This window comes from Gobius niger (genome assembly GCF_951799975.1).
Source record: "Gobius niger genome assembly, chromosome: 2".
Lineage (NCBI taxonomy): Eukaryota > Metazoa > Chordata > Actinopteri > Gobiiformes > Gobiidae > Gobius > Gobius niger.
The window spans coordinates 24,928,873-24,956,379 of record NC_136853.1 but is presented as its reverse complement, the minus strand read 5'-3'; the positions used below and the strand labels follow the sequence as shown (position 1 = coordinate 24,956,379).

At 40.7% G+C, this 27,507-nt stretch overlaps 1 protein-coding gene across 5 annotated transcripts in view; it reads left to right on the top strand.

The window, feature by feature from the left end:
* The window catches only part of LOC306959732 (membrane-associated phosphatidylinositol transfer protein 2-like), a 31,808-nt gene extending 4,516 nt beyond the window's left edge, over positions 1 to 27,292 (top strand). Inside the window, exons 1-28 of one of the 5 annotated variants that reach the window (XM_079551921.1) lie at positions 1,152 to 1,577; positions 4,000 to 4,120; positions 7,489 to 7,682; positions 14,559 to 14,773; positions 15,284 to 15,405; positions 15,530 to 15,763; positions 16,624 to 16,959; positions 17,088 to 17,183; positions 17,270 to 17,374; positions 18,872 to 18,936; positions 19,034 to 19,124; positions 19,214 to 19,367; positions 19,449 to 19,638; positions 19,719 to 19,838; positions 19,904 to 20,115; positions 20,186 to 20,361; positions 21,126 to 21,296; positions 21,383 to 21,523; positions 21,688 to 21,849; positions 21,931 to 22,158; positions 22,512 to 22,660; positions 22,756 to 22,872; positions 22,952 to 23,068; positions 23,174 to 23,322; positions 23,397 to 23,546; positions 23,861 to 24,044; positions 24,516 to 24,644; positions 24,716 to 27,292. In XM_079551921.1, the coding sequence (XP_079408047.1) occupies positions 7,605 to 7,682; positions 14,559 to 14,773; positions 15,284 to 15,405; positions 15,530 to 15,763; positions 16,624 to 16,959; positions 17,088 to 17,183; positions 17,270 to 17,374; positions 18,872 to 18,936; positions 19,034 to 19,124; positions 19,214 to 19,367; positions 19,449 to 19,638; positions 19,719 to 19,838; positions 19,904 to 20,115; positions 20,186 to 20,361; positions 21,126 to 21,296; positions 21,383 to 21,523; positions 21,688 to 21,849; positions 21,931 to 22,158; positions 22,512 to 22,660; positions 22,756 to 22,872; positions 22,952 to 23,068; positions 23,174 to 23,322; positions 23,397 to 23,546; positions 23,861 to 24,044; positions 24,516 to 24,644; positions 24,716 to 25,081 (4,257 nt within the window). In that variant the 5' untranslated portion in view covers positions 1,152 to 1,577; positions 4,000 to 4,120; positions 7,489 to 7,604 and the 3' untranslated portion in view covers positions 25,082 to 27,292. Of the gene's footprint in view, positions 1 to 1,151; positions 1,578 to 3,999; positions 4,121 to 7,488; positions 7,683 to 14,558; positions 14,774 to 15,283; positions 15,406 to 15,529; positions 15,764 to 16,623; positions 16,960 to 17,087; positions 17,184 to 17,269; positions 17,375 to 18,871; positions 18,937 to 19,033; positions 19,125 to 19,213; positions 19,368 to 19,448; positions 19,639 to 19,718; positions 19,839 to 19,903; positions 20,116 to 20,185; positions 20,362 to 21,125; positions 21,297 to 21,382; positions 21,524 to 21,687; positions 21,850 to 21,930; positions 22,159 to 22,511; positions 22,661 to 22,755; positions 22,873 to 22,951; positions 23,069 to 23,173; positions 23,323 to 23,396; positions 23,547 to 23,860; positions 24,045 to 24,515; positions 24,645 to 24,715 lie in introns of those variants that run through there. The other 4 variants (XM_079551918.1, XM_079551917.1, XM_079551920.1 and 1 more) reach the window with 4 other exon arrangements.
* Positions 27,293 to 27,507: the final 215 nt, after the last annotated feature.

Genomic DNA, 27,507 nt, shown 5'->3' with positions numbered 1-27,507 from the left:
GTCATCCTCTTGGTTTAAATATAGAGGCTGTTCTATGCCAGGGTTACTTCCTTGCAAATTCTCCCAGCTTCACCTGAGAGCGAGGCTGCTCTTTGATATGTGAAGAGTGTTTTAGCATTCCTGGTGCAGGGGAAGCTGTGCTTGACAAGATCACAAATTAACAGCAGTGCACACATGAGCAGATGTTTGGAACTGTGTGTGGTACAAACGAGCAGGGACTTAATTTTGTTATCGCTGTGCTCTGCTGTTGATCAGGCAGAGTGTGCGCTGTGGGCTGGGCAGCCATCAACAAGTCATTTCATTTGGAGGATGTACAGTACATCCGTGCTGATAATGCTCAGAAACCCGGGTGAAGGGAACAACACACGGCTATTGCTCATTCGACTGCTCTGCATGTAGGACAAAAAAGACTTTTAATAATAATGATAATGCAAGGGTTATATACAGCCTTTTCTAGAAAGTCAAAATGCTTTACATTGCATTATTCATTCACACAGAATACTATTGTAGCCACGGCTGCCCTGGGGTTGACTGATGGAAGCGAGGCTGCCAATTTGCTCCTCCAATCACCACCAACCACTCACTCACTCACTACATTCACTCAGGCTTCCTGATGTTCCCAAACGGTCTCCCATTCGAGTACCAACCAGGCCCTGCTTTGCTTCCAAGATCTGACGTGATTGGGCAGAGCAACAAAAAAAAGCTTGATTATAAAAGTAAAAGTATGAAATGTTTTCCTTTGACTTTCGGAACCCCGTGTTTACCTGAAAAATGACAACCACCACGCGTTTATGCAGCAGGCTCAGAGGCCGTCAGTGCAGAACATTGTTTCAATATTTTACTTCCTGTAAGAAAACATATGTTGTGACATATTTCATCAGTGTTCACTCCAACCCTGTAAAATAATAGTGGTGGCCGAAGTCGGTAAGCAATACACACCAGACCAAAGGAAAGACTGGTCACGACACCTGAGATGCATAATCATGGAAGCAGGTGATCGGGCCCCAGTGGCTCAGAGAAGTGTGTTTCATGCCGTCGCCTGCATGTGGACTGGCATCTCGGGTCATATTCTAGTTTAAGTCTAATTCACTACATTCTTCATAGTGACTGCTTCCTGTTCATGAAAAATCACCTACTGGAAGGAACGGAGAAAAACAGAGAATACAATCGGTCCAGTGGGCTGCACCAGTAACTTGCTGCATCACAACAAACCCCACAAATCAGGCGGTGGCCTCATCCGTCACCATGGTAACAGAGCCTCCTTAGTGCAGAGGAGGAGGAGATATTGAGCAAGGAGAGAAAAAAAGGAAAGCGGTGACTGTGCTGGTGGAAGCGAGGTAAAGCCAAGGGGGTTGAATCAATATCTTCTCCTATTATACGGAGGGGACTGAGAGCGGCATGGCACTGGCCCTTTTCAGAGAGGCCAGGAAGGTTTTCTTGTCTTTTCTTTTCTTTTTTTGCGGATTGCAACGAAGATAAACAAGGATGGCGTGGAAGGGTGCATGAAATCCGGGAGAAGGATCTGCATTGACGGCTTCTGAGCCTGCTGCATGGATTGGGTGGTTGTCATTTATCAGGTAAACACATTGTTTACTGTCAGACATGCCACAAAGCATCTTTTGGGTAAATGCAATTGTGTGAACATAAAGAGCAAGGAAATGAGCATCTTCTATGCTGCGAGCTGTCCAAAAAAAAGTGACATTACAAAAGGAGGTAGAGCTGATGGGATCTGCAGGTGGTTTGCACACGATTGGCACCGTTGTGTGGTTCAGGAACAGTGGAAATCCTTGTGATTACTTAAACAATTGTCACACAAAACTACTTTATGGATATATACTGGAAAGCACTGGCTTATACTGTATGTACTGTATTTGCTGTAATCCTTACTTTTGGCTACTATAATGAATTATTAATCGACATTTATAGCCTGAATAGAAAAAGCTCGTCGTCTGGCTGGCCAGTCTAGACCATTCTTGTATAATTGATGATGCAGCCTACAGGTTTTTCTCATCATAAAATAATGTTTAGTCTAAAATATTGTTTAGTCTAAAATATGAGTGGATTAATTATTCAGACTAATTATACCTTTGACTGTGACGTTGAAGGAAGCCTTACAAAGATACTGCTGACTGCATCTTCCTGATATTGGGTATATTTATGTTTTGCCTGAGACATCACATCGTAGCATTATAACTTGTAGCTCTTGCTTGTGGTTGACCATAACCTACAATGAGGATGTCAGAATTTAGAAGGTGTACTTTTTCATTACCTGAAACATTCACACGGATACAAGACTGATCAACAATGTTAGATTGACCAGGGCTGTGTGTTATGGACTGGAACTTAACGTGATTCGACGCGTTAGATGTTAAAGCACTGGCCTTATTCTATTCTATTCATTTATTCTTTATTAGGATCCCCATTGGCTCCCACAAGTGGTTGCTACTTCCCGGGGTCCTGACACAATATATAATTACAGAACAGTTCAAATGGAATACATGAATGTTACACATTTCATATAATCATACAACCATAGAGCACATATGGGACACGGTGACTATTGCTCACATGTTCTGAGCCAATTGACTTTTTACTTTCAGCTTGAAGTGTGGTTTGCTTTTAGTGTTTCTAATGATAAAAGAAAGCAAGTTCCAGGCGTTTGCTCCTCTGTACAGAACAGTTCTTTTCACCGAGTTACTATTGTCTGGGAACAACCAAAGAATTTGTTGGCCTTATTGTGAAGATTTAACAATTTATTGGCTTTTATGTTAAGAGAGCTGGCCCAAAACCTGAAAATTGGGGGGAAAGAAAGTGTTTTCCTTGATATGTCTCCTCTTGAAGGTAATGTTGCGTTTCTTGGTATTAAGTCATGCTAAACCTATAATCACAATCAGTTTTCTTTAGTTTGTTTTTTGGTTCTTTTGACCAATGGCCCACCCCAAGTAGGCTACATGTTGCTCAAACAAGTCCAAACATACAGTAGCAGGCGGATGTGTGTTGTTTCCAGTCTAAGTGCTGAGTTTATAGAGCTGAACTAAAACCATGTGGCTTGTGTTGCTGATGGCCATGCAATATGAATGTACTGAAAAACAGTACACTCACTGGGAATATGACACCCTTTCTCTACAATGCCTCTCTGTTAATTATGTGTTCATCTGTACAGCTCTGGCAGATTCATGCAAAACCTTGTATTTTTGCGCTCCTATTTTCTCATAAAAATGTCATATCAATTTTTAATAATTGATGATTATTTAGCTTTTCTTTGTGCTATTAACTATTTGTAACTATTTTTCTCAAGGTTGTAGCATGCATATGCTTCAAGTTCTGTATCTGACATATTCAATAATTCCTGGTACTAACAGACACAAATGCCTTTCTCAACTGATGAATTTATGTTGGCACAGATTCATGAAGACACCGTGAAAGTGTAAAACACAGACAAGACAGTACTTAGTACTTAATACTTAATACGTAATACTTACTTAATACAGACTTGTTGGCTGAGTACCGAGAGGGGAAGTAGCCTCAAGTGTCTTCTTGTTACTTCTTGATTTACTTAACTTCTTCTTAACTTCTTCTCTAACTTTTACCGGCTTTTAATCATGCTTCCCTTTTCTTATTATGAGATCGCTTCTTCTAAAGATAGTTAACCTCTACTCTGCATACAAAAGCTGAACTGTCTAAAATTTACATAATAAATGCGCATAACAAAAGCAAATTTACTTAAAGAGGCTAGATGCAAGTTGGCCATTATATGCTCACTACTGCCACCTCAGGTCATACGTGTAACTGCAGCTTCTATGTTAAGCTCTTGCATGACCCGAAGTAAGAACTTTTTGAGTGACAGTGCAGGATTTTAGAGGCAGTTGTGGTGAACAGGTCTGGGCTCATTCTACACATTAGGACATGGCTGGAACATGTAGGGGGAGGAAAATACTTAGTTTTTACATTATAAAACTCTGTATAGTCCCTTTAAGGTATACTTTATTGTCCCCGTAGGGAAATTTGTCCTCTGCATTTGACCCATCCTTCGATGCCGTTGGGGCGACCCGTAAGGAGCAGTGGGTGACCGCAGTGCAGCTCCCGGGGACCCATTTCAAGATGTGGAGCCAGGCTAATGGTCAGTATCACCTGGCTGGATTATTTACCTATTGTAGGGCAAGGCAACTTTATTTATGCATTACAAGAGAAGATATGCAAAATCACAATCCGGTTAAGTTAAGGCAAAGCACATTGATGAGGCAGACGCAGAAGACACGTCCGCACTCGACAGAGACATGAAGAGGAACATTGTACATGTTTTAGGTCGGGGAAACCGGAGTACCCGGAGAAAACCTACGCGGACACGGAAAGAACAAACACCACACAGAAAGGCTCCGTCCAGGTGGGATCTTCTAATTGTGAAGCACGAGCACTCACCGCTGCGCTCCCATGCCGCCCTAATAATTAATAATAAATATTATAAACGCAAGTCGATTAAATTTGTCTTCAATTTAGTCGACTGTATTGACATGCAATTTTAGGCGACTGAAACTAGACTAAAATTGAAGAGATTTTTTTTTTGACTAAATCTCAACTAAAATTAAATTACGTTTTCACCAAAAGACTAAAACTAAATTAAAATATGTTGTCAAAATTAACACTGTGTAAGATTCTGTTATGGGCCTTAGGGGAGGAGCTGAAATAGTTTTTGGCAGAATTGGCTCGAGGTGAAGATTGGAGCCGTGCGTGAGGTACAGCTCTGGTTGCTCCCGGCAGGATGCTAAAGAAAAGCTGACTGTGCAGATGGAGACCACGAAGAGTCGGTGAACATGCAGCAGGAGCTGGAAAGGTCACTCACTGATGTTAGTGACAGAGTCGCAACACTGAAAAATCAAACAAAACACTGTCAAAACAGTACAGAAAGGTTTGGGAAAAGTGCATGGATCTGGAAAACAGAAGATCGAACATTAGGATTGTAGGGATCGAAGAAGATGCCAAAACGAGCAACCCTACTCGCTTTGTGACACATCTTTTGATGCAAATACTGGGTATAGAACATTTTTGCTCCCCCGTCATCATTGACCAGGCACATAGGACCATTGGTCCAAAGCCTAAACCAGATGAGCGTCCCCGAACATTTCTTGCCCGTCTGCATTACTACACTGACAAGGAAAAGATCCTAAAGTTGTCCAGAGAAAATGACCAGCTTTTTTACTCCGGCTCTCGAGGACATAGTTAAAGCCAAGCTGCGTTCTGGGAAGGTCCTGTACAGTCTTTACTATCCTGCGAAGTTGAACATCACGGTTGAGCTACAGCAGTTGAAGAAAACTGCCCCCAAACAAATGTAGATCTAATCATCAGAGACATAAGAGTTGCCAGATGAAGGCCAGACTGCAAGTGACTGCATTTCTCTTCTCTCTTCTTCTAATACATTTTGATAGTTTTAGGTAATAGCTGGCCTTGGCAATAGTTTTTTGTTCAGTTTTTGTGTTGCAATGGGACATAAAACTACAAGGAACTGGAAACTTCCATCTGCTATCTGATCAAAAAGGATTTTTTTCTTTAATAAAAAGAAAAGAAATTAAAAAACACATAGATTTTTACTGAACTACCAAGAAAGAACCAGATGTAACCAGGTGTATTCTTTGGGAAACACCTGGTACTTGTGTGAATTCATTGCTTCAATAATAAAAATCGCAAAGAGAAAGAATTTGGGATTATGAATGAAATCTCTAACATAGACGAGCAATATGCCGTTTCTCTCACCCTTGACCTCTATAATAAAAAAGTTGTCTCTTCAAACGGAACTTAACTCGCAACAAGAACTATAGATAAGATAAGAGATAAGATAAGATAAACCTTTATTGATCTCACAAAGGAGAAATTCACTTGTTACAGTCGGCGTTACTTCACAGTCTTATTGTACAGTCTGACAGCAGTGGGGATGAAGGCTTTGTGGTAGTGCTCCGTCCTGCACTGAGGGTGTCTCAGTCTGCCACTGAGAGAGCTGCACAGCTCTTCTACAGTCCCGTGCAGTGGGTGGGAGGTGTTGTCCATGATGGAGGTGAGCTTGGCTAACACCCTCCTGTCCCTCACCTCCTCCACAGAGTCCAGGGGGCAGCCCAGGACGGAGCTGGCCCTCCTGACCAGCTTGTTTAGTCTGTTCTTGTCCCGCTCTGTGCTGCCCGGGGCCCAGCACACGGCAGCGTAGTGGAGAGCAGAGGCTACCACAGAGTAATAAAAAGTCCTGAGCAGAGGCCTGATCACTCCGAAGGACCTCAGTCTCCTCAGAAGGTGGAGGCGACTTTGGCCCTTCTTGTACAGGGAGTTGGTGTTGTGGGACCAGTCCAGTTTATTGTTGAGGTGAACACCCAGGTACTTGAAACTGTCCACCTTCTCAAGCTGAAATTAGGGATGATTCTGGACAACTATTGATCCAAAATAAATTGAAGAAATGTTACACATCTGAGTCCACATATAATGAAACATGTCCAATTGGAAAAAATCAAATTTGATCGTAGATGATATGGGATCCGTTTCTGGAGCATTTTCAATCAGTTCAAGCAAGCAAATGTGTGATTGGGGAATAAATGACCCACCCACCTGCCACCTCCCGTTTTGTTTTGTTTTGCTTTGCTTTTGTTTTATTATACATTTCATTTGTGTATTTCTGTACTATTATTTGTGTTTTTCCTCTTAGCCATATAACCTGGCTAACACCAGGCTGCTGTGTGCGCTCGAATTATTTCGAACTGCACAACAGCCTGGGGACCATGGCCGAAATCTCCGGTGGATTTGGGAACCAATCACAGAACGAGGAGGGACAGCAAGACGATGACGCGCTATTCGATATATGGAAGCTTGTAGTTTATTTACGGATAATAAAAAAAAAGTTTATTTACGGATCCAACATGACAGCAGCAGACACGATGGTATTTTTTGATCAAGCTTTAGACCTTGTTCTAAATAATTTAGCTCAAAAGTTTACAGCGGGTACGCCATACGTCATCTCATACGATGATACGATTGGCTGTGGCTACGTGCAGACGCATGAGACTTTTTTTTTTCTTTTTCGTATCGCCGACTATGGACGATCGTAAACCACACCTCTCCTACGAGAAAATGAATTGGTGGTCCCCAGACTAAATATCACTTGTGATTTTAGTCTGGTGTTAGCCAGGCTATTAGCCATATGTAATGCTCTCAAAATTTCACACAAATTTGTCTTGCTGTTGAATGTAAGATCATTTCATTCACAAGGCGACAGTGAACCATAATTAATCTTAAGTGTGCAGGCTGCAGTGCTGGGATTTAGGTTGGCTGAGGATTTGAGCGAGTCCAGTGGATTACCTGGTAATAGAACTGTATAGGGGGCCGGGCAGACACACACAGCAAGTGTTGTCTTGGACATGGGTCAAAAAGGGAGGGGTTAATCCTTGAAACAACAACTTCCGCCGTGATTCATACTGGTCATTAACCTCTCCAAACCACTCTCCTCTTTTATAGGTGTGGATACCAATGAGTCCTGTCCATCTTCTTGAACATGTTAGCTGGGTTGTGACTTGAACTTTGAGGCACGGCTCTTGTACGCCTCCCTGTGTGGACAAGGACACGGACAAACCATGTTGATAAAGGAGTACCGTATCCCCATGCCCATGAGCGTGGAGGAATACCGCATCGCACAGCTCTACATGATACAGGTAGGTGGCTTCTTCCAAAACCTCATGCTTGGAAAGCGTCATTTGAGTGAAAGCACTGTGTTATTTTGGTTTGTGGCTCATGCGGTTGCTGGTAGGTCTGGAGTTTAGTGTCATTGGTGTCTTTTGTAGCAGAACAAAAAGACCAGAGAAAGGGTCAGTGATCTTGTGTTGTTCAGTGAACCAGCTGGTGCTCCATATGCCATGTGGATTATGGTCCATTTCATAAATGTTGTCCCCACGCACTTTCACTAATGGAAAATATTGCTGTTGTTTATTCTAATGTCTAATTCAGCAGTTTCATTGCTTAAGGTTTCTGTTGAGAATTATCGCATTTGGCAAGTATATCTACGCATAAGATAAGATAAGATAAGATAAGCCTTTATTAATTTCACAATGGAGAATTTTACTTGTCACATAGAGCTCTTAGAAACACTCAGGTTGTGCAAATAGGCAGAAAACGTCAGAAAACAAACAAAAAACTATTAAATAGTAAAATAGTGGTATCTTATGTACAATGACTACCAAGGACTTTGTGGGGACAAAAGTATAAACAGCAAATAATTAGGTAAACAGACGATAAACAACAATGTTATAGCAGTGCAGGTTTACATCATAGTGCAAGTGGTTGATAAAGTACCATGATGTACTTTTTATTCTGTTGATAAATGTAGTAAGTCATTCCACTATCAAAAAAGATTATGAAGCAAAACTACTTTTACTAATGCTCTGTGGCTCCCCGGTAAGAGCTGAAGTGCATATGCATGGCAGGAAGTTCAGACGAATCATTAAGCTGTCAGATCCTCACACACTTTAAAAGTTAGACATTAAAGACCCTAAATATTTTTAGCTGAATCAGGGCTATTCAGCTATATTTTGTTGTGTATGTTTTCCATATATGTATATCATTGTAACGTATAAAACATGAACTCAGCGTATTTTAGAACCCTGAGTCAAGCATACAGTATGTAACCTTTGTAGCTTTCAGTAAGCGGGACATAAACAGACTTCGTTTGTTTATGCATTCAAAAACATAAAGAGATGCTTCATAGTCTACGTGATGCTTCTGTAGGGCTGTAGTTTTGAGGAGTGCAAGTAGAGGCTAACCTTGTGGTGTCACATAAATTATTCAGGGCGAGAGACGCCCTCGAAGAACAAGGTCTTGAGGAGTCAGCCATACAAACCTTCAACATAAATGAACTGCTGCGAGCTCCTTGATGACTTCTGTAATCGTAATTACAGAGGTAGGAAAATGTCCGTGAAAGCTTTGGCATTTCTCACATTTCTGCCTAAATTGTGGTCTGATCTTAATCAAAATCATAAGAATGAGTACAGTGTACATTTTTATTGACCACAACATATAAACATTAACAGGACAGGGAGGAGAAAGTAAGCGAACCCAGGAGTCTCGCTGAACTGCAACAGGTTTGTAAAGTAGAATGGTTCAATGGTGGTTTTAGTTTTATGCACACACTGTTTATTCATTCTTATGATTTGGATGAAGATCAGACCACATTTTACAACCAAGGCAGAAATGTGAGGAATTCCAAAGCGTTCACATACATTTTCCTCCCACTGTTCTTTCACATATTTACAAGACCGTGTTGGCAATGTTTGAAAATATAACTTTGTCTTCTTTTCTAAATGTGTTTCCATCATGGATGTATTATAATAAAATCGATCCACAACCATAACACTCTCCTGTTGGCGGGTCAGCAATGGTGGACAGCTACTACTTACTCTCTGCCAGCTCATCTCATCCCTCTTAATCCAAATCCAACAGGAAGCTCTCTTTGCCAGGTTCGGCACTGCCTTTTTCTTCTGATCTTCTCGCCCTCATTGCAATCAGCAAATTAAAATAACTAAGTGGGAATATCGATCATTTAAATGTGTACTGGGAGGTAGCATCAAACTAAACATTGAGTGCCAGTTCACATACACATTATGCTCTTCCAGGAAGAAAGCAAACAGATCAGACAGCAGAAGGGTGATGTTGAACTTGTAAAGGCAGTCAAAGAAATCAAAGGCATTCTATAATAGAAAAATATTTATTCAGACAATGACAATAGGTCTAAAATAACATGTTTCCACACCAGCGTGCCTTCATCAGGACCATTTGGTGAATGAGCCCCACAGGTACTAAATACTAGAGGAATCACGTGGACACATCACTCGTCCGTGGAAAAGTACAATAACAACAATACTCATGAACTGAAGTGATCCTTTCTATACATACATTTGTCATGTTTGTCAAGACGTTGGAGTACAACCAAACTGTATGAACACTGCAATAACAAATAACAGTGACAATAACAGTAAGCTTATCCATCATCATAAGCTACACTTCAGTATGTGGGTATTGTTTATTGTACTTTTCCATGGACACCTAAGTGTCCAACGTGAAAACTGCCCTGAAGACATGCAGATGTCAAAACACGTTGGTGTTATTTTAGACCTATTGTCCGTATCTGAATACAGGGATTTTAAAAAATTTACAGAAAACTACAGAGTGCTGCGTTATATTTGATCCCAGAGCACCAAACTGTTTAAGTGTTAGGCATGAGCAGAAAATATGTTAAAGGTGAAAATACATTCAAATTAACAAGAAACGTTTATTTCCCTGTTGAGTTTTTGTGATTTGAACTGACCTGGATCAGGAGTTGGTTTATACAAGGACCACAGCGTTCTCATGGTCAGGATCAGCAGTAGCTCTCTACTTATGTTTAGCCCCATGTGTCTATGATAAACTGTGTCACTGTAGTGGCCACAATAACCACAGGTCTCAGGAAAAGTAATGTCGTGTCTTTCAGCCACTTCATCGTCTGAGTTGTCGTCAAATTCTTCTTCATCGCTGAACTCATTTCAAAAATAGACTAAAATGTAAAACAAACCACTTGAGGCAAAAATCACTGTTTTGCAGAAGAAGCTGCATTTATTGAAAGTTCACGGATAACAAGAAATAAAGCATTTTCCAGAAAGAGTGTTACAAAAATAGCAAAGACTGAAAATATAAGCGAGAAAAAACAAGACAAGACAAAAAGCTTTCGAACCTCTTTTTCCTAGTCTTTTATGCCCTAAAATGTGGGAGGTTGCCAAACTTTTGACAGCTCAAAGTCACATAAATGTGTTTTTAACCAGTCAGCTGAAGCTCCATTCCTAGTGCCATCTGTAACAGGGAACCTTCCCCTCACTTTGTTCCCCTCCGTGCCCTGCTGGGCTGCGCTAACGTCAGTTTTGCAGAGAGTAGAGCGGGTCGTCTTGTGTTCGGAGGATCGGCAGATCTAATCCTGCTGGTGCACGCTGTCGTTGTGTCCTTGGGCAAGACACTTCATGACCATTTACCATTTTGCCCTGTGTTGGGATATCCAGATCTTATCTGGGCTTACGGCATTCCGTCTCTCTTCTGTGTTGGGCGATCCAGCTCTAATCCCAGCCGCCAGCTCGCCCTGTGTCTATTCTTCCTTGACCTGTGGTGGGCCTGACATCCTGCCATCCTGCCATCCTCCCTCCACTGTACTTAAGACTTTAGCGAGCATGTGGCCTCATAAGACATACTTATAGATAAGACATATTGTAGGAATACTGCTTGAGGCAGCTAGATTAGGATAAATGCTCTGCTTAGCTGCCGTGGTCAGTGTGAATAATATATTTGAACACAAAACAAGCTCAAAGCGTTAAAATTAAATCCGACAGTATCGAAGCAAAAAGTTTAAATCCTAAGTTCATCACAAGAGCCAAGAGTGTTACAGATGAGATGACAGTGTCTGAATGCGGTCTTCTTACACCATACTTTTTTTTTTTTTTAAGTGAACTATTAGGTCAGAACAGACAGATGACAAAGGGGAAATCAGAGTGGTCACTTTTATTGATTTGTCTGTGTGTTTTACTTTATTGACTCCACACACGTAAGTGCTCTCCTCAGCAGCAGGCACAGCATCTTCTGTGCAAAGATATCGCTGACAGAAAAAAAACGCCTCTGTTCCTGTGAGACAGACCTTATGTTAACCTTTACCCAGATTTAATTAGTTTCTTGCAAAATTATTTCCTAGGATCATGGCAGAAGGTGAACCTCACGACATTAGATGCAATAGACGGTACACACCTTCTTCATTGCTGTGGGCTTTGAGAAAAAACATCTCAGACTTGTAGAGGGCAATTTAAAGCCCTTAACTCCTCACCCAAATTACATTACCTGCTTGATTACTGCAATTTTCTTGCTTTTTGCCTCCTATGACCTTCATTACAGATATCAAGTCCCTAAAGTCTTGATGAGAGGGGCTCTGTGTTCAATCTAAGCGCTCACTCTTGACCCAGAGCATCCCTCTCTTGCTGCTTGTAATGATCATACTGATTTGTATTCAACACGTCTCTGTGCTTTGACCTCCAGTGCATTACAATCAGAGGAGTAAAACCGCTTTTCAATCACCCCTCAGCGAACAGGATACACTGTCAAATCATTCACTCTGGGCTCTCAGCGTTGTATCGGTGGGCTGCAAATCAAAGAGTAGGAGTTTTTATGAGTTTTTATTCTTTACAAACAACAAAATATCATGTCTCCATAAGCTGCAGTGCACAACTTCAGACACATGTTATTCATATTTCAGTCTTTCTGTCAAAGTTTTATGCTCCTGGATGTGTTGAAAATGTGCACTGAGAACTGAATCTTCATTTGAAAACATAAATCACAAATCCAACACACGCCAGATCTTCCAAAATAGCTCCCAGATGTACATGCATGCACGTATGTATATGTGCTATGAAAGGTGTAGGGGAGTTTAGTGTCATATGTTAATAAACTTTATTAATTGCAATTGTCGTGAAATTTAGCCTCAGTTTTGAACACTGATTTTGAGCACTTACTGTATTAAAGATACTTTTAAAGGGACTATACAGAGTTTAATGTCCTAATGTGTAGAATGAGCTCAGACCTGTTCACCGCAACTGCCTCTAAAATCCTGCACTGTCACTCAAAAAGTTTTTACTTAGCTTAATATAGAAGGTGCAGTTACATGTACGACCTGAGGTGGCAGAAGTGAGTATAAAATGGCCAACTTGTATCTAGCCCCTTTAATCTTTCTCTGATATCTTTGTCTTTCTTACAATAGTTTGGCCTTTTTTCTTTATTTCCTGGTTAGTTTATGCATAAAGAAAGAAATGTGATTATATCAATGTCAGATCATGTATATCAGTTTACACAGTAACCAATAATCAGGTCTGCATGTGTAGCCACAGGCGCATCCCAAAGTGTTTACCAGTATTAATAATAATAATAATACCAAACTCATTTCTCTAGACCTTATTAAAATAGTAAACACACAGAAATACTATCGCCATGTGCCGATCCAACTATTATAGCCGTCAGTAATTATGGCCTAAAACTTTATGTGGACCGTCATACACGTTTTTCGATGGGAATAATCATGATCTTTTTATGATTTTTTTATTAGAATATGTGTCTCTAAATGATCAGGTCTCAGATAAGGACTTTATTTACAGCTTTTTGAAATGACCAGATTCCAAAGACTCGGCTCCATGTAAAGAGCCATAAATCCCGAGCCAAGAGAGAGAGGGCTCTTAAAGGATTTGTTAAGTTACCATCTGTTGTCAAAAGAAAAAAAAAGAAGAAAAATGAATACCGTGCTGAAAGTGAAAATCAATACATTGCCTTTGCTACATGGTGAATTAGCTTCAAAATTAAATGTAATATATGTGTTTAAAAAAGCTAATTCAAGGTTGTCAAATGTTGTGACTTAAGAGTGCCTTTCAGTCTTCATAGGCCTCACATTATGTGGCTCTCTTGCCTCACTGCAGGAAGGTCCCTGGTTCGATCCCCGGGCCATTGGGGCCTTCCTGTGTTGAATGTTCTTTCCTTTTCTGTGTAGGTTTCCTTTGGGTGCCATGGTTTAGAGTCAATTATAAGGTTCCATCTGGGTCAGGATGAGTGAGTGTGTTACAACCAATGTATATTAGCCCATGGCTACAATCCAACATGACCACCCCAACCAAATAAACAAAGAAATACATTCAATATTCAGGCTCGTTTTGTTCACCTTGGAACAGCATGATTGTGTTAAATACTGCCAGTGTATGGAAAACACATGCATCTAAAAGTTATTTAAGCTGAGACCTGTCTTTTACTGACGAGTTGCATCGATTTACTAAAATATAAATACAGCTAAAAACATCATGTACATTCTTCTAAGCTATCAATTACATGCATGGATAAAATACCAGATGTTCTACATTAGAAAATGAATGACAGCTGTGAACTAAGACGAGATCCAACCCTGTCATGACACGCAGCGACTCAATCAATAAGATAGGGCAGGATGATTTTTGAAAAAAAAAAAAATCACAATTATTTTCCCGTATTGATTGATCTCGATTAGATTTTTTTGTTTAAAAGGAAAAAAACAATAAATGTGGTCTTTCCTGGACGAGCATGTAAACAGATGCTGTGACATTTTACACGTAAATCACCAGGTCCTCTGCTCTGGCTGCCGCATGTGCCGTCCTGTGCTTCCTGTTTGTTTGGGCCAAGTGTTGCCCTGGGATTGCCCTGACAGGTTGCACTGTCCATATTTTGTGCTGTCCATATTTTTTTCCTGAATGCGTCACGACCGGCCAATTCTCCTCGATTAAAACGCACCACGCGATTATTGTGATCGACCTTTATTAAAATCACAATTAGATTAAAATTGTATTAATTGCCCAGCCCTACAATAATATTAATTTCAGAGTATAATCTAAAATATTTCTTAAAACATTTGACAGTTACAAGCTGTTATAAAAATCAGCTTGTCACCAAGCAAATTCACTTTCTCCTGGTTTATTGTAATACTTAATCTGTCACATGTTCATGTCTTGTCATGTCTGCAGAAAAAAAGCCGAGAGGAGAGCTGTGGTGAGGGCAGTGGGGTGGAAATCCTTGAAAACAAGCCTTATAAGGATGGGCCTGGCGGTTCGGGTCAGTACACACACAAGGTCTATCACATCGGCAAACACATCCCCTCCTGGTTCTGTGCCATCCTGCCACAGGCTGCCCTTCGAGTGGAGGAAGAGTCCTGGAACGCCTACCCATACACACGTACACGGTGTGTAGTCACTTCGTCTCCTGTTACTTTAATTTCAACCATTCTGTACAAGATTTTTTTGTCATTGCTGTTTTCTGATCAACTCTCATTTTGCTGAGGATTATTCAGCATTACATGATCTTTTACTTCCCGAGTCTATTATCAACAATAAAAAAGTTTCACCCAGGTGCTCTTCCGATTAGGGATCAAAGAGTTTCTTCCATTTCTTTGTTTAGAATAATCTTTTACTGCTTGTGCAGGCAATAGTACAAGCAGTAAAAGGTAATGCTCCTTATGGGTCACCCCAGAGGCATCGAAGGATAAAGTTCACTTCAACCTTAATCACTTATAAATCTACTGCAGGTGCAGCTCTATATTAGTTTTTGACACAAAACAGTCTAATACTTAAAAGGGTTGATGGATCATTGCCATAAAATATGAATATTGTATTTATCCATTCTATGTAGTTCAGTGAATCACGTTACCTCTGACTCCATGACGACCTAAAACACCTGTTTGTCTCGATTTCAGATACACATGTCCTTTTGTGGAGAAATTTTCCATAGACATAGAAACGTATTACAAACCTGACACAGGAAATCAAGGGGACGTTTTCAACCTGTCTTGTGCTGAGAAAAGACTAAGGACTATCGGTAAGCTGTGATATCACCAAAAAACAGCAGTCGAACGTTTGACACTACATGATTTGAGAGACACTGATATACTTTCAGTTTTATAAATGTGTACACTAACAAATATTTGTTTTGTTTTGATCAGATCCCATAGACATTGTAAAGGACTACATTGCCCCTCATGAGTATTTAGTGGAAGAGGACCCTCGGCTGTATCAGTCAGACAAGACAAAACGAGGGCCGCTGTCTGAGGACTGGATTCTAGAGATCAACCAAAACCCCAGCCAGTGCCCCGTCATGTGTGCCTACAAGCTCTGCAAAGTGGAGTTCAGATACTGGGGCATGCAGTCCAAAATCGAACGCTTTATACATGACGTTGGTAGGTTTATTTACTGTTGATATTTCTCTATTGTTAATCATAAAACCGATACACTTATTTAATAAACACTGGTTTTCAACAAACTTGGGTCTAAGATTTGTTAGGTGATTTAGGACAATTTTGATGAGCTGAATCCATAAATCCGAAAACCAGATTGACCAGATACAGAAAAATTAATGTCAGATTCTGCGTTGCAATAATGTTTTAATATCCACCATAGAAGTGTCTGATATGGCTGGGCTGCAAAGCGCTGTATATTGTAGCACAACATTTTAACTATACTAAATGCACGACATACATGTAAAGATGATCTATTGCTAAATACAAATATGAAACAGAAAGAGGGCCTAAAGAGGGCCATAGTTAATTATCGCACTCCGGTCGTTAATTAGTCACACAGTTCAGCATAAAGCATCTAACTCACATTGAACACAAACTGATTTATCTTCATTACAAAGGACTAAAGATAAGATCAGCCTTTATTTATCTCGCAATGGAGAAATGAACTTGTTACATGCAACAGCAACACTTTATTTCTTACTTGGTTCCTAAAATGTGCACAAAACAAGGAAAAGGTCTCAGAGTCTGCTCTCATCATCCCTGACCACAAACAACTGAGCCACCCCCTCTGCACAGGCACACTTTATGTGAGCAGGCATTCAACCACACTTCACTGACAACGGCAATAAACTCATTTATGATTCTGCACATCCGAGCACTGAACAAATATGTCACACACCAAGGGTTGTAGAGTAATGGTTTTTTTAATATTCTCTATATGTTCAACATGTGGTGAGGTTGACAAGAAAGCTTACTTTTGAGTCCGTATCTCTTTCATTAAAACCATTTTTGTCCCACAGGCCTCCGTAGGGTGATGGTCCGAGCCCACAGACAGGCCTGGTGCTGGCAGGATGAGTGGTATGGGCTGACCATAGAGGACATCAGACAGTTGGAACTTGAGACGCAACTGGCTTTAGCTAAAAAGATGGGTCAATACAGTCTGAGTGAGGAAGGGGGAATAGAGACGAATGGCTCCTCTGTGAGTCAGGACCAGGAAAAGGCTGCAGAGACTTTGGGACCTGCTGATGACGAGGGAGGATCGACTAAACTTGTGGACTCACTAGAAACAAGAGGGGAACTCACCAAACAGTGGTCAACGTCTTCCAGGTCCTCCAACCGCTCATCCAAAAGAGGAGGTTTGTGTTAAACCACTTTTGTTTATTGCTGGATGATATTATAAATATAATATTATACATGTCTATCCTTGTCCATGAATTTGAATGACATTATGAATTATTTCATTATTTTTCTGTTTACTCTAAAGGAAGTCCATCCAACCAAAGTTTATCTGAATGGAGGATGCAAAGCATTGCTCGTGACTCAGAGGACAGCACAGATGACGAGTTTTTTGACGCACATGGTGAAAGTTTATTCAGCTTAAAGTGTATAGCACTTTGTTATATCATCACCCCATTTTGTACCTTATTTTCTTTTTTTACTTTCTAGAGGACTTTTCTGATAATGAAGACATGTTTGCCAAGCAGATCACCAAGTGGAGCTCCAATGACCTGATGGATAAAATTGAGACAATAGAAGTGGATGAATCACAAGGTCAGCATTTTTTAATAACGGCGTTGAGGTTACTCTAGGTCTTATTATTGTTAATATATGCAAGGCTCCATTTTTTGTTGATTGCACAATAACATTTGACAATGGACTAACTGAAAAATAAGGATATCGGCTTGCATTTGGTGATTACTTTTACAGTACCTAAGCCAGATTGTCAAGCAACAAAATAAAATGCCAGGAACTTGGACCACAAATTGTAAGGTGAGGTTTAAACAAAAGGATGAATCCAATGTAATGGTTATTAACTCAAAGGTTTAGACAAATACACGTAAGCAGGCATGATTGATTTTTCAAAAGATAAAACAATCTAAACTAAACAGTAACATAAAGAGTTGCAGAATCAGCCTTTTCAAGTAAAATGCTAATACATATTAGCATTTAAGCTGTGAAGTAGAGAACATAATTAAACTACAGTTTTTGACACTAACTTGGACTCAACATTTGAGGACAACAAAGTAGTAATCAGGGCATACATTATATTTCGTCAAGAAAATAAGATGATGGACACTAGTGAATCTATTCAGAATCAACGCCTATACTCCTTGGGTGCTGTTACAGGCCACCAAACTCACGTAATGATTACTGAGACAATGTCTGGAAGAAGCTTATTTATCAGGTGACATGAACATGGACTGGAGCTTAAAGGTGCATTATGCAACTTTTTATTTGGAAAAGAATGTTGATATTTGTTCATATTTGACCTTGTCGGCTGTATGAGCGGTTTACTTTCATTCACGGTGGTCTCTAGGACGCTAATGGACCCTCTCGCGAGAAAACCTACAAAACAATTGGTCCTGAAGTGTCCTAGAGACCACTGTGGTGGAAAGTCAAGGCTCATACAGCTGCTTTGTCATATGTAAAAAGTGTGTGGGCTAAACTCTACTATCTGTTAACTACAACTGTGAAAATGTCACTTTTTCACATTTGTGGTGTCCAGGGGTGAAGGGTCAATAAGTGAATTTGAATTGAATTTTGGGCAAAACATTTTGAGTTCTTTATTATGTTCAGAGGGTCAAATTCTTGGTCAAAGAGGTTAAGACAAAAAAGAAAAGAAAGAAAAGACAGTTGGCCATTGACTCCCATTCACTTTTGTGAAATAAGTGGCACCTTGGGAGTCGGGACAGTGCGCTCTACGTTGCAGTACCAATGGGTCCTTACACACTGCTGGGCCAGAATATAATATAGCAAATTCATATTTCGTACTTAATAATTGCTTGTTTGTATCCATTTGTATCTAAAAATGTTTCTTGGATTTGATGATGACGCTGTGTACTGTTAAGAATGTCATAAAGACATGTGTGATGTAAATACCAAGAAAGGTAGCTGAAGCCGTATACTGCTGATGCTAAAGGGAGACATGAACATTTTATTATAGCTACAAACTTCAGTAATCAGTAAACTGCACATTTGTAGGTGTAGGTGCACCTAAGTTGATCTCATAATGAAGCTCTGTAATATACTTTTATCTTGTTCCTATAGAAACCTTGTATCGGGATTCAGGAGGAGAATATTCTGTCCTAAGTAATGAAGAGACATACATAGAGGTATACTTTATTTAAAAAAAATGTTTTAATCAAAATCATAAGACAAGCAAATATTACATTGGAGAGATTTAAATGTTTATTTTTTTGTGCCTCCAAGGACTGTTCATCTCAGCAGGGTCGCCAGGCTTCCAAGATTCATGTTCTTATTTTGGTCCTTCATGGGGGAAACATTCTGGATATTGGCTCTGGTAAAAGCTTACTTATCTTATCTTTTTTTTATTATTTTTTTTATTGCAATTTGAAACATATCGAGAAATATTTTTTGGTCAATTTCCAGGGGATCAGAACAGTAAACAGGGAGACGTGAACACTTTAAGTGGGGCTTTCGACACCGTCATGAGGGTCCATTACCCCACAGCTCTGGGCCGTGTTGCTATTCGGACTGTTCCGTGTCCTGCTGTTTGTGTGGAGGCTTTCTCATTAGTCTCAAAGTAAGTACATGTTTTTTTGCAGTTACTCCCCATCTCGATATCACTATGTTTTATTGTTAAATGATTGTGTTTGCTTGCCAGTCTGAGTCCCTACAGCTATGATGAATCCTGTCTATCCAGCAGTCAGGACCACATACCACTGGCTGCTCTGCCACTGTTGGCGACCTCGGCCCCGCAGTATCAAGACGCTGTAGCAACAGTCATCCTGCGATCCAACCAAGTGTATAGTGACTTCATCAAGTCTTTAGAAGGAGCTCCTTTTACTGGACAAGTCAGTAGAGAACCTACGTTTGCTCATTGTAAGAATGCTTAATGTCTTTTCCATGCATGCTTATCCACTGTCCTTTGCAGGTATGTGTCATTGGGGATTGTGTTGGAGGGATCTTGGGCTTTGATGCTCTGTGTAGTAGCTCTATTGTTGTCTCAGAAAGCCAGAACAGCAGCAGACGAGGCAGCGCCATCAGTGTACAGGTAACGCAATCTATCTCAATTAAATAAACGTTTACATATTTTTTCATAGATTTTTTGTCTTTCAGGATACGGACCTCTTGTCTCCAGGTATTATCATAAACAGCATCTCTCCGCCCTCACCAACCCTAGAAGGAAGTCGTCACCTTAGCAGAAGCAACATTGACATTCCTCGAACCTCAGGGCAAGATGATCCCAAGAAACCGCTTCCTCGCAAACGCAGTGACTCGTCCACGTATGAGCTGGACACCATCAAACATCACCAGGCTTTTCTGTCCAGGTACGTCCCGCTTATATAACTGGTGGTCTTCTGGTTCTAAGTGTGTGTGTGTGTATTTGTGTGTGCGCAGCCTTCACTCTAATGTTCTCCACGGAGAGCCGGGATCACGGCGATCCAGCAACAGCACCATGTTGGAGGGAGGCTCTTTGGGGAAGTTTGACTTTGAAGTGACGGACTTCTTCCTGTTTGGCTCGCCTCTGGGACTGGTGCTAGCACTGAGAAAGACTGTGGTGCCCTCATTAGATGGTAAGGATGCTTTTATATCGAATATTGATTAATATTATGCTTGTTTGACACTATGATGAGAGCACAGGAATATTGAGTACTTTAATGTAATGATTTATTCTGTCATGGTTTAGGGATTGAGTATCAGCTCAAAATTCAACTTCAAGTTTATGGATTATGGAAAAGAAATAGCCAGAAACAAAGTGATCGTTGTTCTTTGGGACAGTGCAGCGTCACAAGATTAGTGCTGTTCTTTTAAACATCTGTGCCAAATGTTTACAGTCATGTTACTGCACTTAATTTATAAACAAGAAGAGTCTACAAACGTTGTGTCACTGGAGCGTTTACCCAAAGTGACTGCATCACACACACTGTAAACTCAATGGTCCACACCATGGGTACTCCTCTCTAGCTACTGTATCTCTACTGTTATGTCTGAGCTCAAATGGTTGAGCCGGTCGTCCGATAACCAGGAAGTTAGCGGTAACAATAGTAAACAATCTGGAATATCTGTGAGTTTGTCATTGTGTCCTTCACCCACTGGCCTGTAAATCTGGTGTGTGAGTGGTTGGTGTTGGTCAGAGGGGCCGCCTCACTTCGGTCAGTCTACCTGTGGCTACAGTAGTCATTTACCACCACTGAGTGTGGAGTGACTGAAAAAAGGACACAGTGTAGCGTTTTGTGCCTCAGGCTTGTAAAGTGCAATACAAGTGTCAGCCATTATTAGGTCCGAGCTGCATTATTTTTCTTTTTTATTAAATATTATTTGAATGTCACTTGTCTAGTGTCAGCCCTGCGTCCCGCCTGTCAACAGGTGTATAACCTGTTTCATCCTGCTGATCCATCTGCCTCACGACTGGAGCCCCTCCTGGATAAGCGCTTTTACCTCCTTCCACCATTTAACGTCCCTCGGTACCAACGCTTTCCACTGGGGGACGGTCTCTCAGCACTCCTTGGTGAGAATGCCACAAAAAAGAAAAAAATTCTCAGGAGTAATTTGTCTTATTGTAACCTGGAGTTTCATTATTCCTTGTCATTGCAGCTGAAACTGTGCAGAGTAACCCAAAGCTCCTGATGGATTCAGGCCCTGCAGGCCTAAACCGTCTCCAGGACGGGACCATCACTGAAACCTCTATTCCAGTGCCTGTGCTCAACTGGCAGGTCACACAACCGCAGTCAGACTGTAAGTAATATTATAAATATTATGATAACATAAATATTATATGCATGATAACACAATAAAAAACATGTTATTTTGTAACAAAAAACAAACGTGGTTTTTAAATTCTTACAAAATTGTCTTTTATTTTATAAAGCACAACTGACAGTTATGTTTGTTCTTTTTAGCGGACTTGCTTCATTCTCCCTCCTACTCTGATGGCCAGTGCTCATCTTCCACATCACCAGGCTTGCCACACCTGCGCTGCACCCGTAGAGCCAGCGAAGCCAGCATTGCTAGTCAGGTGTCAGGCTTAGCTGATTCATACACTGCATCCAACATTGCCACAAGTAAGTTGACCCCTGTCTGATTAAAGCATGTGGTGTGTGATGGTACATTTACATGTTGATGTTCTCATTTGCCTACTTGAGCAAGCACAGTTGAGGTGAGCCAGCCTAAAAGGCTCTGTCTGCTCACTCACCTGGCTCTGCCCTACAATAAGATTATGCACACCCCGTCACCTCGGTTGCGCAAGAAAATGTGTCAGTTTTTCCCTAAAGTCAAGAGCACAGAGCCTGACTCCAATGAAGTCCCCTGTGACTTGACAGACACCAGCTCCACCCCCCCATCAGCAGGTGTACGGGAGAGCATAGAGCAAGGTACCCTGGGAGCTGTAGTATCTGTTAGAAATTAGTTCTTCTCCTCATTCTCGTGTCTTACCTGCCCTGATGTAGTTGTCTGTTGTTTCTGAGGCAGTCTTTAGGCCCTCAATACAAGTGCATGGCTCATTGTTTTTTGAAAATCACTATTCTTGTCAAATGAAAAAAACAATAACAACCTTCAATGTGGTTCTCCCAAAATCTGAGCTATGCCCTGTGAGCTCTTAACTAAGTGTGGTCTTTATTCTCAGATTTCTCGAGTGTTTTATATCCCATTTAGATTCATCGATTAAACTGTAATTATTGTTGTAACTTTGTTCCTCTTGTGTGTTCTTTTGCTTGGACTGCTGCAGTTGCGTCTCGCTGGTGGGGCAGTAAAAGAATGGACTATGCCCTGTACTGCCCTGATGCTCTGACAGCATTTCCCACCGTGGCCCTGCCACATCTCTTTCATGCCTCTTACTGGGAGTCAACAGACGTTGTGTCCTTTCTGTTAAGACAGGTGAACACTGAGAAGGAAATTATTATATTTCAATGTTCATACTTGAGCATTTTATTTCCTTATTAAACCATGATGCTATTGCTGATTCCTTTTAGATAATGAGACATGAGAATTCCGGTATTTTGGAACTTGATGGAAAAGAGGTGTCTGAATTTGCTCCATCAAAACCCCGTGAGAAGTGGCTTCGCAAAAGAACTCATGTTAAAATTAGGGTACGGGTAATGTTTCTTAGGTAATACTTTTTCTCAATTGTTGTAAACCTGAATAATTTTCTGTATCTATATTTAACAGAATGTTACAGCCAATCACAGAGTCAGTGATGCTGTATACACAGAGGATGGGCCCCAGATGGTGACTGGACGTTTTATGTATGGCCCTCTGGACATGGTCACCCTTACAGGAGAGAAGGTAGCTCAGCTGTGTGTCCCAAATATAGAAGTTATAATGGTGGTTCGTGTCACTTGGGGTTTGCAGCAAACACACTGTCACATTTGAGCTCATATCATTTCGTAGGTCGACATTCACATCATGACCCAGCCTCCGTCTGGAGAATGGGTGTATTTCGACACTGAGCTCACCAACAGCAGTGGACGTGTCTCTTATGTCATACCTGAATCGAAGAGGCTTGGCATTGGCGTGTATCCTGTTAAAATGGTCGTGAGGTGAGTGTGTTTACGTGTCATAATGATAGTTTGATGTGTGTCATCACCCTTCATCTTTTTTGCTTTTGTGACAGGGGTGACCACACATTTGCAGATAGCTATCTGACCATCATCCCACAGGGAACTGAGTTTGTTGTGTTCAGCATTGATGGCTCATTTGCTGCCAGTGTTTCTATTATGGGTAGTGATCCAAAGGTTCGGGCTGGTGCAGTGGATGTGGTGAGGTGAGTGTTTGTGTCAAAACTTGCCAACATGAGGCCACTACATGTGTATTCATCTGTATTATTACCTGCTAATCAGGAGTTTTGTGTTGTTTAATGGAGTTTCAATGGATGTATTGAAAAATCATAGACACAGAAGTTTATGTTTTTAAGACTTATCTATTTTACCTTTTTATTTTTTGTAAAAATCCATATTATTATTTATTCATTATTGTTGCTTTAAAGTGTAAAATCCTCTTTCACTGGCACATGTTTTTGTAACTCACTGGGTGTGTGGGTAGTAGTTCCTGTATGATGTCCTATCTCCTGTTTTGTAGGTACTGGCAGGATTTGGGGTATCTCATAGTGTATGTCACAGGACGTCCTGACATGCAGAAGCAGCGAGTTGTAGCCTGGCTTTCTCAACATAATTTTCCTCATGGAATTGTCTCTTTTTGTGATGGACTGGTTCATGACCCTCTTCGGCACAAAGCCAACTTTCTGAAATGTCTTATTAGTGAGGTAAAGAGCACAGACTTTTAGAGACACATTTTGTAATAAAAAATTTGCAAAACAGATTATTTTTAATTCCACGTCCCCAGTCGCCCAGTACAGATGAAGATTTATTATAATAAAATAATATATATAATGTAAATATGGTCTTTTTACTTGTATGAAACTTTTATTTGCAAACGTTTAAGAAAGCATTTTGTTACAAAAGTAAAGTAAAAATTACCATATTTGCGCTATATATTTTAATATAGTAAAACTTCATGTGTAAAGAGCGACGCCTAAACGTCCTTAAACAACCTTGGGGGTAAAGATCACTTGACTCTGTTCCCTAAAAGGATCCACACTGGGTGGTGGAATTATCAACAACAACAAAACCTTATTTTGAGCCTTTTGAACTTGACTTTACAAAATCCAGTCTAGATATTTAGTTTTATTTATGTAATCTTGTTCGGAATTAGTGACATTTTCTTTTTTTACTAGGCCCACATGAGAATCTTTGCAGCATATGGCTCCACCAAGGACATTTCAGTTTACTCATCTATCGGGGTCCCGCCATCTCATATTTACATCGTGGGTCGACCAACAAAGAAAATGCAGCACCAGTGTCAGGTAGAGCCTTGATGCAAGTAAAGGTCATGCTAATATCTGTTGTTAAATAAATGTACCTGCTTCTCTTGCAGTTTGTTTCTGACGGGTACGCCTCTCACCTGTCCCAGCTGCAGTACAATCAGAGGTCTCGGCCTGCCAAGACTGCCAGTACACGGATGGTCCTCCGCAAAAGCAGTTTTGGCTTGAATGCAGCTGGAGGGGACTTCCTGCGCAAGAGAAACCACATATTCCGCACCATTTCCTCACAGCCTGGTGGGACAGGGCCAGGCTCGCCCTGTCCACCGGGCCGCACAGAGAGGACTCTGAGCCAGTGTGAGGTAGAGAGAGAGCGAAGTGTCCCAGCAGCCACTCAGAGGAGCATGAGCATAGCAGCAGGCTGCTGGGGCCGCAGTGGCAGTACAAAGGAGGGGAGTGTAGGTTTACTGGGTCCCAAGTAAGGACCAAGCTGAACTATGAAGAGCAAATCCTCTTCCACTATGATCTCTGGACGGGAAAGCGAGTGGTTTTCTCTTTTCAGAAGAGAGAAGAAGAAGAGATGAGCTATAGACTCGGCAGTGACAGTGAATTAGAGGGAGTGGATTTTGTGAAATCAAGACAGTGACGTAGCATGACTTTTAAGAACTGCATCTTTAACGGATCAATTACTATATATTGTAAGCCTTAAATTGATCTTGTATAACAAGAACATCATTTTAACGCAGTTACACATTATTCATACAGCTGCTTCCATTAAGCCAGAACATCAGCAGAGCCACATGCAGTGCAGTGTTTTCAGGCCAAATTCACCAGAAACCAATGTACATGTTTTTTGTCCTGAGAAATTGGTTTTCTTTCTTTGTATTTGTTGAAAAGGCCCTCCATGGACCTTTAAACCACAGAACAAGCTCAAAAAGATTGAAAGTGATTGCTATTGACTAAAGAGCACTTTTCCTACAAATTAACATAAACATATAGTTTAGTTTATTTCGAACAACTTAAAAATTATAATAATGCATTTGTCGAAATGGAGTGGGTTGAAGTGTGACATTATTTAGTCCCACCCCCCTATAGATTTTTAACAAACCCCATTATTATGCATTTATAAGTGGAATCATTAAATTTGGCTGCATGGCCTCCTTCTTCAGCTTCTGTAGGCAAATACACAATGTTTACAGGTACAGGTATGTGTATGCTTGACATAGTACTATATGTCCTTGTTAATATCTTACTTCGGCTAACAGTACAAGTATTCTTAAAGCAAACTAAAAAATAGACTTTAAAATCAATACATTTATTAACAAATACACCACCTTCCAATTGTATGTTGATACTTTATAATTTTAACCAGTTCAAATGTGTGTCCTGGAGGCCTTAATGTTGAGATGGACAATAACAGGGCATACTCAAACAGTCCTCTGCAGCGATCCCTTTACATTCATATTTGCAATACCTCTGATACCCCAGTGGTGGGAGTTTGTCTCTCACTTGGGCTGCTGCTGGGAGACATCTCCTGACTTTTTACTGTCATGACAAAATTAATGAGGAGAAACATGGTCTCTACTCAACAGTTTGGAAATAACTGAGGTGGGGTCTTCTGTATAGCCCCCCATTACAGATACAGCTACTCTTTTAATTTCAGACCAAATGCCTAACAAAAGGCCACTTTGAACAGAAACAGTGCTGACTTTTGAAGTTTAGTGGATGTCCAACGGTCGATGACAGCTGCCTGCTTGTTTTATAAGTCCAAATGAAGATGCCATCAGCCTGCACAATGTATGTATTTAACAACAATGTGAGTAGAGTAAGGTTTGTGGGGCTTTTGTTTAATGAGTTTACAATCATGTACCTAAATGTTATAAGCTAAGTAGTGTGTTTTGACTCCCAATAGCCAAACCAAAACTAAATGCATACTTTAATACTGTAGGCTGTCAACTTTGTAACCTCATTGATATTTTTGCACTAGTTTACAGTAAATATACTGTAGTTATTACCATTTCATGTTGCTACATTAACTTTTGTTAACTTTTGTTGTGCATGATCCACATTTTATTTCAGGGTTTTGTGCAGAAATGTACAGTGAGCACATGAGAAAAGGATGTGCCATAAGTACACTTTTAGAAGTAAAGTTATTGTGTTTCTCGCCTGGAGATGTTTGAAGAGGGGCTCGAAGACAATGCTTTTGATGAAATTATAATATTATAGTATGTCTGGGTAGGCTCTCAGTCGTACAGGAGTTGTTCATCTTCAATGAAGGTTCTTGAGTCATCTTCTGTAGGCTACTCTAGTTGAAATGTAGAACGTTTTCGCCTCATCCAAAAAGCTTTGTCAGCGACACTAAAGTTTAAGCTCAGCCCGCAGACTCGATATGGACCAGTGGGAGGAGTTAAGCTTGGCTCAGTCCCTCTATTAACGGCTACTCTCACCTGTGGGTAAACAACTTTGTAGTTCTTCATTCTGAACGGCCCTACTCTCAGCTGATCACTGCTAATTACCTGCCTATTGATCTGTCTTGGGCTGAGTTTCAACCTCATTAGCATGACAGAGCTCTCCAGGCCTGGAGTGCAGAAGGCGGCTTTACAGCGGGGAAAGGTGAATGGAGGGATTTTGTTTCTTCACAAAAATTGCTTCTTTGACTCCTCTTTCAATGTTTTTCTTTAGCTAAAATGTTCACCTCTCTGTTCTCAAAGGAGTGGTTGGTGGCTTTGAGGTGGAGGTGAACACCCGACTGAGGTCTGCTTGTGCTTTTCCTTCGGGGTTGACAAAGCCTCTTCTGTAGATGTTGTTTGGTTGCTCCAATGCTTTTTGCATTCCTCTTCTTTGCATCGAATAGTATAAACCACATTTCTTTGTGGCTCAAGGTTTTGTCTTTGAGGAGCAACTTGTC